We start from the raw sequence: 18,640 nt of genomic DNA on the forward strand, positions 1-18,640 counted from the left end.
ATGCTCAGTGCTCGTAGATATCTTGACACGAGGGAAATGCAGCGAGAAAGGCAGTGCGCTGTTATTATAAGCAGCCTCTCGCGTCTCGGCCACCTGGCTGTCTCGTATGCTCGTATAACTAAATTTGTCTCGTATCTCAAGGCAAATATTTGCTCGTAATTTTACTCATATCTCAAATTTCTGTCGGGGCACTCGGTATTACTTTTTATTCAAGGTCAACCAACATGGAAAGAAGAAAAAAGAAAAAATATTTTAAATTTTTATTTTTTTTTATTTTTATTATTATGTCTAAATTACAGGTGCTTTCACGCAGATACGGTTTCTCATGAATGAAACAACACCCAAAAAGCACACCAGGAGACACTCATCAAATGTGAACAGTTGCATGACTTGTGACAGGAAGATTCATGTATTTAAAAGTAAAGTAGATTTTTCATAATGACAAAGATGTTTTACTCAATGTTCAAATAACAACCGTGCACTGCAAATAAGTAAATAAGCAATTACAAATATTAAAAAAATGGAACATGAAGTTCGTTGAAATTTCTTAAAACTGAGCACTGTCATTTCAGCAGTGTTGTTACAGAATACACACAACACTAATCAAGTAGCTCTTTTGACAAAATGTATTTTTAAATGAAGAATAAATAAAGATTAATTCCACCCAAAGATGATCCCCAGCCATTGCTACTCTTCAAACAGCTCCATCATTCTGAAAGACAAGCACAATTAAAGTTAAGTAATGGTGCATTAAGATCACACCAATGAATGTCTAAATCTATTAAAGAATACACTAACATGTATGGTAGGAAATTTACTGAAATACTCAAAGCACAGTAGTTTATTTGTTCGATTTTATTAACAGTCCATGAAAACATACGAACCCCATCACAGCAGCCACAGCAGTCTCCGCACAGAGCCCCTAGAAGCCCATTTATCACCTGCACAGCACACAGGACCATCTGGATCAAACCCATAACCAGTACAACAGAGAATAGGGAGAGATGCCATGACACCACACCAGGAGGCTCAATGCATTTGGACCATATGCTTGAGTTAGACAGATAGTTTCTGCAGATGGGGAGAATGCAAGAAGAAAAATATTTGCATGCTACTTCCAGATATACAGATTATCATTTTTTTAAAACAATTAATGAGAGTGGCAGCCTGGTGGAGCGAGTGGTTAGCACATCGGGCTCACAGCTCTGGGGTCCTGGGTTCAAATCCAGGTCGGCCCACCTGTGTGGAGTTTGCATGTTCTCCTCGGGCCGGTGTGGGTTTTCTCTGGGTACTCCGGTTTCCTCCCACTTTCCAAAGACATGCATGGTAGGCTGATTGGACACTCTAAATTGTCCCTAGGTATGAGTGTGAGCGTGATTGGTTATTTGTCTCCTTGTGCCCTGCGATTGGCTGGCCCCAAATCAGGGTGTCCCCCGCCTCTGGCCCAAAGTCAGCTGGGATAAGCTCCAGCACCCCCCGTGACCCTAGCGAGGATAAAGCGGTTCCGAAAATGAGATGAGATGAGACTATATTAGTTATGCTTATAGTACTGTGCTAACACATTTTCTCCTTACTAGTGACATTATAGGTCTACAAATAGCAACTTCATACCCATCATTAAAAGGGTAAGACCACGCCTTGGTATTGCTCATTTCATTCAGACATTTGGGTCCATGGTTTATGGCAACAGCTGAAACTATGACTGAATAAGCGGCCCCCGCAAGACCCACAGCTGCAAACAGTATGGAAGTCAGCATCTGTAAACAAAGGAAAGTGAAAATTGATGATTGAACAATCAAAAATCAAAAGCCTTTATTGTCATTTTACAACAGCTGCGTATAACGAAATTAGCCGTATTGGAAGATCACGACATTGACCAATATCAATGAAAAATGAAAAATAAAAGGCAAAAATACATACTGTTCCAAATTAAAAATGCAAGGTCTACACCATATTTGTTTTACTACTGTTCAAATGTTTGGGGTCACCCATATTATTTTGTGTTCTTGATATAAAGTTTTATTTATCAAAGGTGTTGATGAAAGAAATGGAAAATGCAGTCAGGTTGTGTACCATCTATAAAAGAGAAGTGGAAATTGCTGATAGAGAATATCATATTGGAAGCTCTTTACATTGATTAATTTGAATGAAAAACAAACGTATTAAAATTCTGTACACGGGCAAAAAATAAAATGCAAATATCCGTGTTATATACATGTTCCTAACAAATAAGTAAGTACATCATCATATTTCTTACACAAAATGTTGGGTTTAGCCAGGAAATGTTATGTTTTCCATGTAAAGCTAGTGAGTATAAAGCGGTTCGGTAAATGAGATCTTTAAAGCAACTCTGGTTAGCCTATTATCGAAAATGACATGTAGTGAATTAATATCACTACGTACAGTAGTACACTCAAATTCAGATCAGTTGTCTTCAAGTTACACGAAAAGAGATTGACATTTAATATTTTGGAACAGTTACATTTCAAATATTTGATTCTTTCAATAAGGACAACGACGAGCCAAACAATTCATAATTTGTGTCGAGTGAGATAAAAGAAGAAAAAAAAGATCCCAGAAAATGTCAAAACCTGTCTAGTCTTTTACACATTTTTTTTAAAGAATCACATCTACTATATAAATAGTTCTAAAGAGGGAAATAAAGTGTAAACATAAAACACTTAACCGCAAATCTCCTCCCACAGCTTTCATTGCCACAGCAACCGCAGCAGTCATTGTTCTTCAGACCCAGGAAGACCAGGGCAGGGAAAATCATCTGCATTCAGCAATAACAAAATTGTTTTATAAGAGACTAGTTTGTAGTTTAGTTAAGGTTTACATAAGTCAGGAAAAAGCTTGAACACAGGGTACTAAAAACAAACAAAGAATATATACAATCCAAATCACAGACTCCAGTATTTTGAAGAAAAAAACGCTGGTACAAAGTGCCAGTAACAGATGCAGATCAATATTACAAGCATATTGGCAACATTTTTTTTTCAATAATAAAACAAACTTACCAAAACCCCAGATCCCAGAATTCCTCCAAAGTACCAGACTTCCTCAGTGATCTGATTACTATCCACAACCTTCCCACCAGGAAAAAAGAGAAGTATGTTGCACAGCACACACACAATTGCCAAGGGCATCAGACTGATCCCCAGACACTTAGCGAAACCTCCAGAGCACATTGTGGTAATCTTACAAACCCAAATATCACCGATTGCAATCCCAATGGCAAAAGAACCTCGCCCTAGTGTTCAAAATCAAGAAAATATTCAATGTTAGGAGTAACAAGGAGCCAGAAAAAAGATAATACAAACTTCTAATATAGTTGTACTTTCTCAGTTAAAATTTTGGCTTTTCAAATTAAATCTAATATTCCTGGAAAAAAAGCCTTCTTTAATGATGTGACCCAATCCACCTCACCTGTGGACTTCAATACAGGGTGGTTGATACTAAATTTCAGCCTTTATAGACCCTCACCTTGTTTTTAATGTGACGTCATTTCCACACTTTTACAACCACAAGCTGTAATAATGCAAAGTCTCACATGTAACAGCACACCCACCCACAAAACACCATGAATACACTTCATGCAAACACACACTGGTGAGGGATGGTGTATCAGTGTGTGCATAGAGAAATCCGAGGGAAGATACTGTGGTTAATCTTTTACCTTTTGTTTTTTGTCTGGGTGGGAGAGAGAGGCATTTGATCAATAGAGGAGAACTCTCATGGTTGATCTGAATCCTGAAAATGCATGATGAGTAACAGGAAAAAGCCTTTATTATTTCAAATTGTGAAATATTTTTTTTATATACAGTACTGCATGAACAATATTTGAAGCATCTTCTTAAAAAATGGTGGTCCAGATCTTGTATTACACTTCAACGCAGACTTTCTACTTTTTACCCGATACATAAAATTGACTAGTAATTTTGGATTGATACCTAGTTTAGTTTACAGTATAAAGTACTCCAAGTTGGCCCATGTGGGTCTAATTTTGCATATTTATTTGTACCATAATGGAAAATGCAAACTACAGTTCAGTAGTTAGTTATAGTCCCAAAAGGCTATATATATATATTGCTTCATGTTAAGGTGATGTGTTTTATTCCATCTGAAAGTAGACACATTGTTATTAGCTGTTGGCTCAGTCAATTTCTACCTGGGGGCGCCAAGAGCCCCACCGCCCTAAATAAATATATATATATATATATATATATATATATATATATATATATATATATATATATATATATATATATATATATATATATATATATATATATATATATATATATATAAATATTTTACCAGTTGTCTAGACGATTACGCATCATTTTCACGTCTAGTTAGTGACCGTCCGTTCACAGGGAAGTTTACAGTGTGTTAGCGCAGTTGATAGCAAGTGGGCCTCACAGCTCTGGGGTCCTGGGTTCAATTCCAGGTCAGTCTACCTGTGTGGCGTTTGCATGTTCTCTGTGTGGGTTTTCTCTGGGTACTCTGGTTTCCTACCACATTCCAAAGACATGCATGGTATGGCCTTTAGGTATGAGTGTGAGCGTGATTGGTTGTTTGTCTCCTTGTGCCCTGCGATTGGCTTGCCACCGATTCAGGGTGCCCCCGTCTCTGGCCCGAAGTCAGATGGGATAGGCTCCAGCACCCCCGCGACCTTAGTGAGGATAAAGCGGTTCAGAAAATGAGATGAGATTATATTTGTGTCTATATGTGTCCATTTGCCTACAATAACAAGAGAGGGACACCTATGGACAGCTCCAAAAAGCAAAAAAGTGCATTTGAAAATGAATGCGTATTTTAAATGTTTTTTAATTTATTTTTGATCGTCCAAATCTGATTCAATTCAGGAAATAATATTGATGTCAGGTGTTATCTTAACGTTACATTTCTGGGACGTGACATTTCATAGCGCAGCACTTTCACTCATCGACGTGAGCTAAACTCGATTACGTCGTGGCTGAGGAAAAGCGAACGCTCCCCGATAAACGGATTGCCTCAGTTCGGCGTCACATTCGCCCCAGCTCCTTTTCATTGTACACATCGAAACACCACACTAGTTTTATTGCAGCGCAAAGCTTTTAAAAGACAAGTTTCCATGGACACCGACTTGAGTTTCTCTTCACGTCGGTCACCTGTGGTGTGTTTACACGGCTGTGTGGCGTCCAGCCAGCCGCTCGCTTCCGCTGTAGGACTGGGTGAGTGTGCAAAGTTGTTATGGAGTACAGTAATACCTCGATTATCGCGGTTAATGGGGGGTTGGACGATCAGGCTTCATAACCTGCAACTCAGGTCCGGACTAAATAACTCCAATGTGAACTGAAAAGCCAATGACTTGAATTTTCCAATTTTCCAATATGAAACTTGGACCATTTTTTTCCTTCTGTGCATTAGTTACATAAAAATACATTTTTATGATTGTGATGCGTGGAGTAAAAATCCCTATTAAAAATAAATAAAAAAATCTTCAGGACTCAGCAGTCATATTAGTAAGAGTGGCTTCCCGGTTACAAGTTTTAGCATGGATTTTCACATTTTTCTGAACTTAAAAAAACCAAAACCTTTTTTTTTCTTCAGTGCTGAAGAAAAAAGCAAGTAGCAAGCGGAAGACGGGAATTTCTTCTGCTTGAGAGTTTCAGCGTGGATTTTCACATATTTATGAATTTAAAAAAATATTAAAAAAAATAAAATAAGCCACCTCGTGGTGTAGAAGTTCACTCGCCTGACTTCGTTGCGGTCAGCTCGATTCTCGCATGATTGGGAGTGCAGATGGTCGATTGTTTCTGTGTGCCCTATGACTGACTGGCGACCAGTCTAGGGTGTAGTCTGCCTTTCGCCCGAAGACAGCAGCTGGGTTAGGCTCCAGCAACCCCCACAACCCTTTCGAAGAAGGTCGTGTGGGGTGCTGGAGGCTATCCCAGCTGTCTCCGGGCCACAGGCGGGGGACACCCTGAATCGGTGGCCAGCCAATCACAGGGCACAAGGAGACAAACAACCATTAACACCCACACTCATACCTAGGGGCAATTTAGTGTCCAATCAGCCTAACATGCATGTCTTTGGAATGTGGGATGAAACCGGAGTACCCGGAGAAAACCCACGCAGGCCGGGGAGAACATGCAAACTCCACACAGGTGCACCGACCTGGATTTGAATCCAGGTCCCCCTCTGTGTGGCTGACACGTTAACCAATCAGTCGCCAGGCCGCCCGCATAGAAAATGTGAAATTTTAGTGGCTTGAATAATTTTCTAAATTTATCAAACCATACATTTTAAAGGGAATTCATTTGGAAAACCAAGTAAAAAAATATGTGCCCAGTTATACTCGAGTCTAGACTCTAGAGCACAGGTGTCAAAGTGCCGGCCCGGGGGCCAAATCTGGCCCGCCGCATCATTTTGTGCGGCCCGAGAAAGTAAATCATGAGTTTCTATTTTAGGATCAAATTCAAATGATGATAGATGTACATTACATTTCCCGATTTTCCCCTTTTTAAAATCAATCATTGCCATTTTTCAATCCATTTTTTTCTTTTGTGTTTTTAGTTCAAAAAGCATTTTGTAAAATCTAAAAATAAATATACAAATATTTTTCGTTTTCCACTTTAAAAAAATATTTTGTTTCCATTTGAAATAAAAAACATTATTAAAAGACATATTCCAATATTAAGAAAAAAAAGCTCAAATAAACATTGCTTTAGATCTATAAAAACGGACTATTATAGGGCTTTTGATCCAGTTCTTTTAATCCAATTTAAAAAAATAAAAAAATCTAGATATTAGATCTAAAATGGTCCGGCCCGCATGAAATGGAGTTGACGTTAATGCGTCCCAAAATCCCAAAATGTTTGCTCTAGACTCTAGAGCAAACATTTTGGGATTTTTTTAATGGTATTTGATTGATGAAGGAAAATGTACAAATGAACATGTCGAGACAAAAAGGGAACGAATAAAACCACAAATTATGGATGAAACAATTTTATTATTATAGTTATTGAACCCTTAAAACGCGTTTAACCAGGAAACTGAAGCACCTGGATAAAACCAATGCAAGCCCTGGGAGAACATGCAAACTCCACACTGTGTGGACCCATCTGGGATCAAACCCGCAACCCCAGAACTGTGAGGTCGACGCGCTAACTACTCGACCGCTGGGCTATAGTTATCATTATATTTATTTTTAAAATGATCATTTATTAGTGTATTTAATGACTCAAATTGTAAACTTTTAAATTAATGGATTTTTAATAAAAACTGAATTGACGAAATTAAAATGGATGAAAACAGAAATACACACAGGTTTCGGCCCCAAGTCGTTGAACTCATGATGGTAATAGACGTCCAATTCATTTAAACCGGGAGGACATTGATTTTGACTGGCCGTTTGTTTAAAAAAATGTAAGAAAAGATTCTTTTGGATAGATAGACTGAAATTAAAATTGGATACAAGGATATGCGGTATGGTTGAAAGATGAATGAATGTACAACATATTACTTATAATCAATCCAACGAGCTTCAATAGAATCAAATTGTAGCAGACTTTGTAATGTCGGGGAATATTGAATCGTGTTGTGACGAAATTTGTGGCTTTGCACCCCTAACAGCAAATATAGCCCACTTATGACATACACATAACACACATTCTTCGACAAAATCAAACTTTTGCATGATGTGTCACCTTTGCAGTAGGTTTTTAGAATCCGCATTTGCACATTAAATAAGACAGTATGGATGAGGACTCCTGGTTTTGCACTGTGCAGTAGTACTTCAGCAATAAGCATTGGTTTGTCTATTTATCCAGATATTCTGAAGCGCGGTGGTAATGCTGCAGATGCTGCGGTCGCCATAGCAGCAGCTCTAGCAGTTACAGAACCATGCAGCACCGGCCTTGGTGGCGATGCCTTCTGCCTGTTCTTTAACAGCAACACCGGCGAGATCAAAGGGATAAACGGCAGGTCAGCATTTGCCTTTTTATTTTCCTGTTGTATTTATAGTACATGGGTGTCCAAACCAGTGCTCAAGGCTCATAGTGGGTGCAGGTTTTCATTCCAACCGAAGAACATTTTCACCAATCTAGTCTCTTAAAAGTGCTATCAGATGATTGCCGTTAGGTCCTGGTTTCAGAAGAATAAACTGTCTGTGCTGGATCAGTTGGAACAAAAATGTACACCCACTGTGACCCTTTGTGGAATTGTTTGGACACCCCTGTTATAGTATATACTGAAAGCATTCTCTCTTTTGTGATATAGTGGTCGTTCTCCCAAAGGCCTGACTCTGGAGTACCTAATGGGTCGCATGTACAGTGCTAATGAACCCCCTCCAGTGTTTGATGCTCTGAATGTTACAGTACCGGGGGCACCTGCGTGCTGGTGTGATACCATAGAGATGTTTGGTAGTCATAAGGTTTGAATGTCTTGCTTTTGTATGTCAATGCATGAGTAAGTAGGCCATACATCAATTCATTTAACTTAAGAATTTGTATTTCAACAAAACATTGACATACTACACCACAAGCAGTCAGAGCCATTCATGCAAGGAAACTATGGGAGAAGATGGTACAAATTCAAGATTCACAGACACTTGACTGGATTACTGTTTGGCTTATCCAATTGAAAACTTTGACGCAAACATTTAAGTTTCTCGTCAATGTATCATTGGGTGTGGGCTTCAAGATTCCATTCAGAAAAAACAAAGTTCTCCCAGCAGTTGTGTGGCTTTTTTTCCTGATACTTCTGTAATGTAACCTATCCTACGATTTTCGCGACCTGCCTTGGGTGTAACCCATTCAAATCAGCTATAAATTACTAGGATTAAAAATTAGTTACGATGAATAGGTATATTTTATGGTCCATGTTCTTCATCTCAAATACTCCAAAATACGGGTTTAAAGATAATGGTAAATTTTCCAATACAATAGATGGAAATGTAGTGACAAATACTGTACATTATATTTGCTTGATGTTCTATTCGCACAAAAGCAGTGTTTTTACGTTTTTTCCCCCCAATTTCTTATCTGGAAATTCTGGTGACAGTGATGAATAGCTCTTTTGAAAAATTTGAAAGCTTATCTAGGGCACCTGAGTAGACAAGAACAGACCATTCAAGCAACGTTTTTCCATGTTTGTGATAAAACATAACTTTGAATAAGAACCCAGTCAGACACTATGAATGAACTTAGAAATAGTCTTATCACCTGTCCAGATTCAATTATAACTCACTGTGGTATATATTTCTTTTCAAAACAATGAATCATACTTCCTGCTTTATTTCCAGTGAGGTAATCTGCATGTGTTTCCTTTGCTGCTTCCCATAGCTGTCCTTGCAGGAGGTGCTCAATGGGGCAGTTGAATTAGCTGAGGTGGGGTTTCCTGTTGGTGAAGTCACTGCTCACCATTGGAAACACTGGGTCGGTAAACTACGAGATGCTGGAAGGGAACTTGATGGAGCCCTGCTGATTGACAATGAACCACCCAAACATGGACAACTATTTTGTAACCCTGCCCTCGCCCAAACTCTGAAGGTACACCAATCAAACAAAAATAAGAATCAATTTGAATACATTTTCACTGCCAAAATGAATACTTGGCATAGGGGATATGCGTAAGTAGAATTTAGTATACCTCATTATTGTTCCGCAACTATGTCCGTTATGAATCCAAATCAGCCTAATCGTCCCAAATGAATATTTTTCTGCTGGATGAGGACTTTACTTTTTATTGAATTCAACTATAAGTTTGTAGTAAGTATTTTGCAGAGTATGTCGTTGATGGTGTAGAGCAGGGGTGGCCAAGTCCGGTCCTCGAGAGTCCCTATCTGATCTGTTTTCCATGTCTCCCTCGACCAACACACCTGAATCAAATAATCCGGATTGGTATCAAGCTTCTAGACAGCTTGCTGATGAGTTGATCATTTGATTCAGGTGTGGTAGAGGAGGCAGATATGGAAAACAGACTGGATAGGGGCTCTCGAGGAGCGGACTTGGCCACCTCTGGTGTAGAGGTAGATTCGTCTGACTTCGGTCCGGGCAGAGTGGGATTGATTCCCGCTCAATGGAGGTGTGATTGTGAGTGTGAATGGTTGTCTTTCTCGGTGTATGCCCTATGACTGACTGGGTACCCGTTTAGGGTGTAGTTTGCCTTTTATACGAAGTCTGCTGGGATAGGCTCCATCAGTCAAGTGCTAAAATGGATGGATGGATGGTTATATTGCAGAGTTGGTGAACCTTAGCTTAGAGACATTTAATGATTAACAAACATAGGCATGCAGACAATTGTCATGTCACAATATGGAATTACTACGCACACACATATACGACATACATTTATACTTCACCCAACCTGACATAGAGAAACAATGGCTGCGACCTCACTTTCAGTGATGTTAGGTTTCCAACTTTCCATATTATCATTGTGGTCATTCCTCAGGGATGATGGTGTGTAAGTTCTTTGAAGTACTTACTGTCCATGTCCACACACCATCCTGTTAAATACATTGATCGAGTCACATTGATTTAATACGTGGACTTGGCGTGACTAATAATGCTAAGAATGACCGGAAGAACCAAGGTTTAATCAGTTATATGGACAGGGATTAGAAAGGGAAATGATTAGCCGTATTCAATAGCGTTATGAAGTGATACTTGTCTTATTTCTTTACACAGCGTAACGATATGGCTCAATTTCAATGCATCCGTTTATTTTTATTTTCAGTCCTTTTTACAAATCTCGAGACAGTTTAGCTATTTGAATAAAAGGACATTACATCTCCAGAGTAATTTCACATGAATTTTGGTAGGATTCTGATTGACTGTCATTACATTTACTACACATAATTTATGAAATAGGAATTGGGGCAACATGGAAAAGCAGCTTTCTATCAAGGCAGAGTTGCCCAAGCCATCACTGATATCATCATCCAACATGGAGGAGTCATGACGTTGGATGACCTCAGTAGCCATGACAGTGATGTTGTTACGCCTATAAGCACAAAGTACAAGGTGACTTGAAAGTTTCAGTTGCTTATTGGATTTTTGTTTGACTAGCAAAGTTAGCAATGTAAATGATTTCATTGTGTGCTCAGGGTGTGTGCCTATGGGAGTGTCCTCCCAACAGCCAAGGGTTGGCTGCTCTGCTGTTGCTCAACATCCTGGAGAACTTCCCTCTCAAAAGTAACCATGACACTGGAAGCTTGGTCTGATGATATATGTCCAATTTCACCTTAACACGCACCCAGCGCAGATGGGCAATTTGAATTTCATGTTGCAGTGCACCTAATTCACATAACACTGAAAAAATACCCCCAATATTGAGTATAACTATAAAGGGTGACCTAACAAAATGCTTGTGGCAGTAACATAACATTTTTCTTGTTTTTTTAAAATAAGAAAATGAAGGAAATTTAAATTCTCTTGTTTATTTACAGCTTCTGGTCATAACAGTGCAGATTACATCCATATTTTTGTGGAGGCTGTTCGCTTGGCTCTAACAGATGCTCACAGCTTTGTGTGTGACCCAGACCATGTGGCAATTCCACTTGAAAGCCTTCTAAAAAAAGACTTCAGCAGCCAGCGAGCACAACTCATTAACATGAACAGGTACTCCTCTGTGAGTGTCTGTGTGTTTTAGTTCGTACCAGTGTGAGACTGTCACTCTCTGTTGACTTTAGATTGGTGTGTGGACTGCTATTGCCCTCAAGCCTCCCCCTTTTCCCTTTGTTCCTTTTTTACTGTCCTGCCTGGAGTGAATGTGGATTTTGGCAACAGCACCTCAGCTAAGCAAAGAAGACTTTGTATTTAAGTACATCGATCAATCCCAGGTTCGGACCTTCCTGTGTGGAGTTTGTATGTTGCTTGCTTGCTTTTTTCCCCCGGGTACTCTTGTTTCCTCCCACATCCCAAAAACAAGCAAGGTAGGCAGGTTGGACAGTGTGGCTGACACCAATTCAGGCTGTGCCATGCCTGGTGCCCGTAGTTACCAGCTGGGATAGGCTCCAGCACCCCCCATGTCTCATTTGAGGGTAAATGCTAATATGCATTTTTCCAATGACTCCATTAATGTTTTAAACAACTAATTTGAAATTCACGTACATAAGATCTGCATTCTTTATATTTTTTAAATTATTCACTAATTCATTCAATCACAATTAATTAATTACAAATTAGTTATTTTGTTCATATTCATGATACAAGTAAACGGACAAACCATATAGTAACCCTACTAGATATAGAAAAAGGTGCATTAAACTATTGAAATTGATCCAACAGTATACTATTAGGTCCTGATTTATCGTTTATTGATTAGTTTTGATCTTTCAAATTCAAATTCTTTTAGCTTTAATTAGTTTTAAATATTTATTTTTAAAAGTTATGTTTTAATAGAAGAATTTTTATACGTTTGCATACATTAGGTTATTTTCAGCTTCAAGATTCAAAAAGAATGAAATGGAACTAAAATGTGAGAATTTAGCCATTTTGTCAAAACTAATTATTTCGGTAAAAAAATAAGTTTCTTTAATTTCAGTACGTTTCAATTACAAATATAGTTTTGTGAACATGATCATACAGTTTGACATAGCTGTTTTTTTAACTTTTGTTTTAAATACTATAAATAACAATAAAACTGAACTTTATTGAGAAACTTACATATGTTTACCAATTGTGTGTGTCCTAGGGCCATGGGTGATGTAGAGCCTTCACTGATAACAGGAAGTGACACAGTCTATTTCTGTGTGGTTGACAGTCAAGGCAATGCCTGTTCTTTCGTCAACAGCACATATATGGGCTTCGGGACCGGGCTTGTCCCAAAAGACTGTGGTTTCTCTCTTCAGGTGTGGTTATGCAGTGCCAAAATGTTCCCTTGTATGTGTTACATGCAGCAATTAAATTCCACTAGTCAAATCTAGTGAAGTATAGTTTACTACCTGACCAATTTACCCTCCCATCGACAACCTATATCGAAAACCTATTCTCCACTCTTCACATTCTCTTTTTAAACAATAATGGAAACTATCTGTCGGTAAATTCTGGTTTCAGGTTTCTAATCTTTTCCCATAATTGTTTTTCTGCTAATAAAGTTTTTGATGTCCTGGTGGGGCGAGTGGTTCGGTGTGTCGGCCTCATAGCTCTGGGGTCCTGGGTTCAAATCCAGGTCATGTCTACCTGTGTTGAGTTTGCATGTTCTCCCCGGGCCTGCGTGAGTTTATCCGGGTAACTAGCTTTTTTTCTCTTGTATATTGTGTTATTTACTCTGTCTGAATATGTAGTGATTACCAGTCATTTGAACATTGTTAGCCATCACTTTTGCAGTCATTTTAAACTATCAAACAAATGTTACTTAATATAAACTCAGCAGTAACAAATAGAATAGAAGTACAAAATCAAACTAAATGTACCAAAATATACTTTAAAAGCTATAGTGAAAGAAACAGAATCACTGGAGTTAGATGTCCATTGCTCTCAGGATTATTGATGTGTCTTCATGCTTTTGTCGATATGAATAACTTTTTTAAACGACATTGATTATATTTTTTTAGTATAATGATTTTGTGAAATCTGCTAACCCCCACAGAATCGCGGGGCCAACTTCTCTCTTGATCATAACAGTATGAATTGTGTGGCTGGAGGGAAGAGGCCATACCACACAATAATACCTGCACTCCTCACTAACTGTGCAACTAAATCTGAAAAGCTGCAACTTCTTGCCTCCTTAGGCGTAATGGGCGGTATGATGCAACCACAAGGACATGTTCAGGTATTGAGAAACATATAGTTCTTGTTTAGATCACAGGTCCAAAATGATTTTTGTGAAATACCCAAAAAGCAGCTAATTGTCTAATTGAGGAATAGCATAGACTCCTTAAGCAGAAAAATCCATAACTTTTCTTTTTTTTTAGGTTTTGTGTAACATGTTGGAGTTTGGGATGAATCCGCAGCAAGCACTTGATTCACCAAGGGTCTATGTGGAATATGACCTTAAAGGTATTGCCTGCTCTTTCAAATATGACAATACTATCTTAGCTTTGCTTATCCTTTTATAAGACAATCATTTAAATCCTTGGCTGAATTATCAATGGCAGCCAATGAACTAAATACAAATAAAAAAAAATATATATATAACAATGATTTTAGAGTGTTATTGGAGACCATAACCACAGTTCAGGGGCACCTCTACTCACAAAATTAATTGGTTCCGAAACTTGTTTCATAACTTGTATTTTTCATGAGTAGTACTTTATATGCAAATTCTCTTAATTCGTTCCATGCTCCTCAAAAAAAAAACCTACCAATTAAACCCTTTCAAAATGATCAAAGTGTCCCAATTTTGTATGAACATTGTGAGAAACACCCCAAAATGAGAGAAAATGATCCAAAAATTATTTATTAAGCCATTAAAATGATTCCACAACCCCAAACCAACCCTAACCACTGCCTTTAAGGGGTTAAGTTCTATCAAAATAGTCACTTGCCATGTAAGGGTTCATTAGTAATGACATATTTCCTATTGCCTCTAGGTGTAAATTAGTGTGGTAATTATCTGCAGGCCTAATCATAACACTTTCCCTCAAGAGATAACTGGTATACAAACAAGCATGCCAAGACAGTCAAATCAGTTGTCAGCCTCACCTCAGTATCACCTAAAAATATTATATATTGCGCTCTGTAAATCGTTACTTCGATCCCTGCGACTTATAAAGAGATGGTCCAAAATTGCAGAATGTACAGTCAAAATATTATTAGCATGTTTGAAACTCCGTGTCTGTTACTGATTCTTTTAGGAGTTTATTTCCTAATGTGTCTTTCTCTCGGCATAGAAAAGCAATGGTCAGTGAATTTGGAGGAAGGGATCAAACAGGAGGTTGCTGAGACTCTAAGAAAACGCGGCCATAAAGTTAACTGGCCAGTCACAGGTACTTTTTGGTTATTTAATGCCTGTATTTTAGTTTTCAGTCCATTGCTGATATACTGTTTAAGGTGACTTTTATCGCCACCAATCCATTTAGTTATGTATAGAACCCTGTTGAAACTTTCATGAAAGGACCCTCAGTGCAACACATTTATCATTTAAATCTCTATTTGGAGAACAATTCTCCATTTCATGCTTGATAAAGTTTACAGCATCTACTTTGAAGGAATTGTACCCAAGTAATACATTAAGATATATTACCATCATAATGTAATTTGCATTGCCGTGTATTTTCCTTAAAGAATATATTCTTGAAGTAAAGTTTTTCTTTTGTAACAGAGTTTTCATTTTGCAACTCATGAGCAATACCTGATTGTACCCTTTCTCATTTACAACATTGTGATGACATATACCTGACATGAAAATTTCAATTAGCTGCTCACAAAAACTCATCAAAGAAGCCCGAACAAGCCTTAATTATGTCTTTTTCTTCTTCTTTGTTTTCATTTACTATCGATGCAGGCCACAAGAGGTCTCAGTTTGGGAGGGGACAAATCATCACAGTAGGAGATTGGTGGAACCCATCTGTCAATCACAATTACCATCCATCAAAGGTGTTGTGGGCAGGATCAGACCCCCGATCAGATGGATGTGCCATGGGATTCTAGACTGCTCCAAGTCACTTTTTAGTACACAATTTGCTTATTGTTGCCAATTTTACAATGCTGGTAAATTGCCACATTGAGGTGTTACATTCAAGGTGGGAATTAAAGTCTCAAACCGGACCTCAAAGAGCCACAGGGGGTGCAGGTTTTCATTCAAACTGAACAAGCAGACACCTTTTGCAAGTGTACTCCGTTGATTGCAGCCAGGTGCTACTTATTTTAGAAGACCCCTCATTGGCTAAACTGTCGACACTGCATCGGTTGAAACAAAGACCAGGACCCACTGCGGCCCTTTGCGGAATCGTTTTGAGACCCTTGCGTTAGATTAAATTCTGAGATTGTATTTGTTACCATTTTAGTCTGCCAGCTAACAATTGGAAATGTGAAGTAGCAATTTAGCATTGCACAGTGTGTGACTGGTTTACTATGTTTTTTTTCACTCTTCAGTATCTTCTTTGTATTCGACCTAGCTAAGGAAAATTAATAGGAAGTCACACAGAGGGATGCCGAGATTCATTCCTTCATTTTCTGAACTGCTTTATCCTCACAAGAGGGGCAAGGGGTGCTGGAGCCTATCCCAGCTGACTTTCGGGCATGAGGCGGGGGGCACCCTGAATAGACGGTGAACCAATCGCAGGGCAGATTCTGAGATAAAAGGCAAAAATGTTTCACATGATCCAAACTTTCAAAAGTGACGTACTCCTTATCCTTTCTTTTGACTCCTGTTTTGTTGATTCAAAGTTCAAGAAATTTAAAAAGTTTTAGAAGTTTTTAAAAATCAGATTTTGTAAATGGTAATCCACCAACATGTCAGAAATGATTTCAAATAGTTTCAGAATTCTTAGGTATTTTAAATAATAATCACATGTATTTTTACTATATGAAGAGATGTCAATTTCGGATTGTTTTTTTTTTACCTGCTTTCAAATAAACAGACCCCTGATTGGTGTTTGGGGAGTGCATTGTGACATACTGTACTATCTATGTTAGAAAAACATGGTTTGTAACTGTTTAATTAATGGCACCCTTTAATGCGGATTTGTGGGGCAAAAATCAAATTAAGAATTACTGGTCAGACTTGCATTTTGGATGTTGCAGCAAATGCATGACAGCGAACTGAACTGCGCCCCATATTTCTGTGACCCACATGGATGTGAAGGCAGTGACTGGGAAAAAACAGAGATTGATGATAGCTCCGGAAAATTACAAAATAACGCAGGAAATGGTAAATTCAACAGGAATGACAAAATGTTCCAAGTTTTGATGTTCGGTTGAAGTGGTGGAAGCTGGGATGCATATTGTCTTTTATGATTATCTCTGCCCTACTTAGGGCACCGGGATTTGTAGATGCTGGACAGAGTAGATTGGGGGCAGTTGATGATCTTTTGGGCTGCGTTCATCACCCTTGCAGTCTTTTCCTGTCGGCGTCTGTATAGCTTGAGGGTCACACTGACAGCGTAGTTCAGCATGCCCTCAATGGCAGACCGATAGAAGGTCACCAGCCGGTTGGTGTTTTGTTGCCCCTTCCTGAGTACTCTCAGGATATGTAGCCTCTGCTGGCCCTCTTGACGTGTGCTGTGTTGTTTGCAGCCCAAGTTCGATCAGCAGACTTGTGGACCCCTAAGAATTTGAAAGTCTACACTCGCTCCACACATTCGCCGTTGATATACAGGGGGGATGAAGCAGCCTTGTTCCATCGGAAGTCCACTCGCTGAGTCCAAGGACCTCATCTCTGTAGGCCATCTCATTCTCTCCTGTGATCATCCCCACCACCGTTGTCTCCTCCGCAAATTTCACAATGATGTTCTCAGGGTGCGGGTCTACAGTCGTGGGTGTAGAGCGAGTAGAGTAGTGGAATCAGCACACAGCCTTGGGGCGAGCCGGTCCTAGTGGCAAGCGGAAGAAGAAGGAAAAATCCACGATGTAGTGAAGCCGTGAAAGTTGAAGCCGCGAAGTGAAGAAGGATCACAGTAGTGTAAAATTTAGAGTTCAATTCAATAAACACTAAATTGCTATGCACGGACTATCATTATCTATCGCTAGTAGTTATCTAAAGCCTACAGCACTTTTACAGAAGTCACAGGCACACTTGGAATCCCTGAGCAGAAATAGATCTTATGCTGGCTTGATAAGTGTCCATTGTACCCATATCTGAGCGCCCCTTAAAAATTAAAATTTGGCCGTGGTGTTAAATATATGAAAGGTGGCCACCTGAAAAAAAGGAAACTTATGTCATGCTGTTGTCCATTTGTTCCAAACTAATCAGAACCCATTTTTATGTGTGAAGAATCATTGGACTTATTTTATGTGTGTTGAGAGGATCACTTTTTTGAGCACCACTATCAGATGAAATAGTCAACTTTGTTCACAAGTAAATCTCATCTCATTTTCTGAACCGCTTTATCCTCATTAGGGTCGTGAGGGGTGCTGGAGCCAATTCCAGGTGGGGGACACCCTGAATCGGTGGCCAGACGATCGCAGGGCACAAGGAGACGGACCACCATGCCTACACACACATCCCTAGGGGCAATTTAGAGTGTCCAATCAGCCTACCATTCATGTTTTTGGAATGTGGGAGGGAACCAGAGTACCTGGAGGAAACCCACGCCGGCCCGGGGAGAACATGCAAACTCCACACAGGTGGACGTGACCTGGATTTGAACCCAGGACCCCAGAGCTGTGAGGCCGACGCCCTAACCACTCGCATCACCGGGCCGCCTGACAAGTAAATGGAAAGATTTATTGTCCCATTTTGCTCTTTCATTATGTTGCTGTCTGTCATGAAAGTTTTTGCATTTGAATTAGTATAATACAGTGACCTGATGAAAATCTTAAGTAAAGTTTTAAAATAGCCATGAATTAGTTTTTGCATATTTGGATCTATATTGGGTTTTAAGTCGGGATACATATGCAAAAGTAAAAAGCCAAGCAGTTTATCAGATGATCAAAACTTTAATAAATGATACCCAATATGATTAAACGGTCTTAACTGAAACTGCTTGCATATGTGCAATTCCCCACACGCGTTCGTTTCCTGCTTCCAAACCTGTACGACA

General features: G+C 39.1%; 2 protein-coding genes across 3 annotated transcripts; one reads left to right on the forward strand and one right to left on the reverse strand.

Moving 5' to 3' along the window:
- Window positions 1-246: 246 nt before the first annotated feature.
- Window positions 247-3,585, reverse strand: tm4sf4 (transmembrane 4 L six family member 4). The gene is made up of 6 exons (XM_077608031.1): window positions 3,487-3,585; window positions 3,021-3,253; window positions 2,687-2,776; window positions 1,612-1,757; window positions 885-1,071; window positions 247-712 (listed from the first exon to the last, which is right to left on the reverse strand). Exons 2-6 carry the CDS (start codon window positions 3,189-3,191, stop codon window positions 695-697), a joined length of 612 nt encoding a protein of 203 aa, XP_077464157.1. The 5' UTR covers window positions 3,192-3,253; window positions 3,487-3,585; the 3' UTR covers window positions 247-694.
- A 1,379-nt stretch (window positions 3,586-4,964) lies between these two features.
- On the forward strand, window positions 4,965-16,533 carry LOC144078892 (glutathione hydrolase-like YwrD proenzyme). Of its 2 annotated transcripts, none has more exons than XM_077607339.1 (12): window positions 4,965-5,219; window positions 7,821-7,974; window positions 8,269-8,422; window positions 9,333-9,539; window positions 10,863-11,015; window positions 11,099-11,186; window positions 11,441-11,612; window positions 12,688-12,844; window positions 13,585-13,767; window positions 13,910-13,994; window positions 14,828-14,923; window positions 15,442-16,533. In XM_077607339.1, the coding sequence occupies exons 1-12, from the start codon at window positions 5,120-5,122 to the stop codon at window positions 15,585-15,587; spliced, it is 1,695 nt and encodes a 564-aa protein (XP_077463465.1). In that variant the 5' UTR covers window positions 4,965-5,119; the 3' UTR covers window positions 15,588-16,533. The 2 variants fall into 2 exon arrangements, with proteins under 2 accessions (XP_077463465.1, XP_077463466.1); XM_077607340.1 differs by having other exon boundaries at window positions 14,833-14,923; window positions 15,442-15,588.
- Window positions 16,534-18,640: the final 2,107 nt, after the last annotated feature.

The sequence above is a fragment of the Stigmatopora argus genome, chromosome 8 (genome assembly GCF_051989625.1).
Source record: "Stigmatopora argus isolate UIUO_Sarg chromosome 8, RoL_Sarg_1.0, whole genome shotgun sequence".
Taxonomy (NCBI): Eukaryota; Metazoa; Chordata; class Actinopteri; order Syngnathiformes; family Syngnathidae; genus Stigmatopora; species Stigmatopora argus.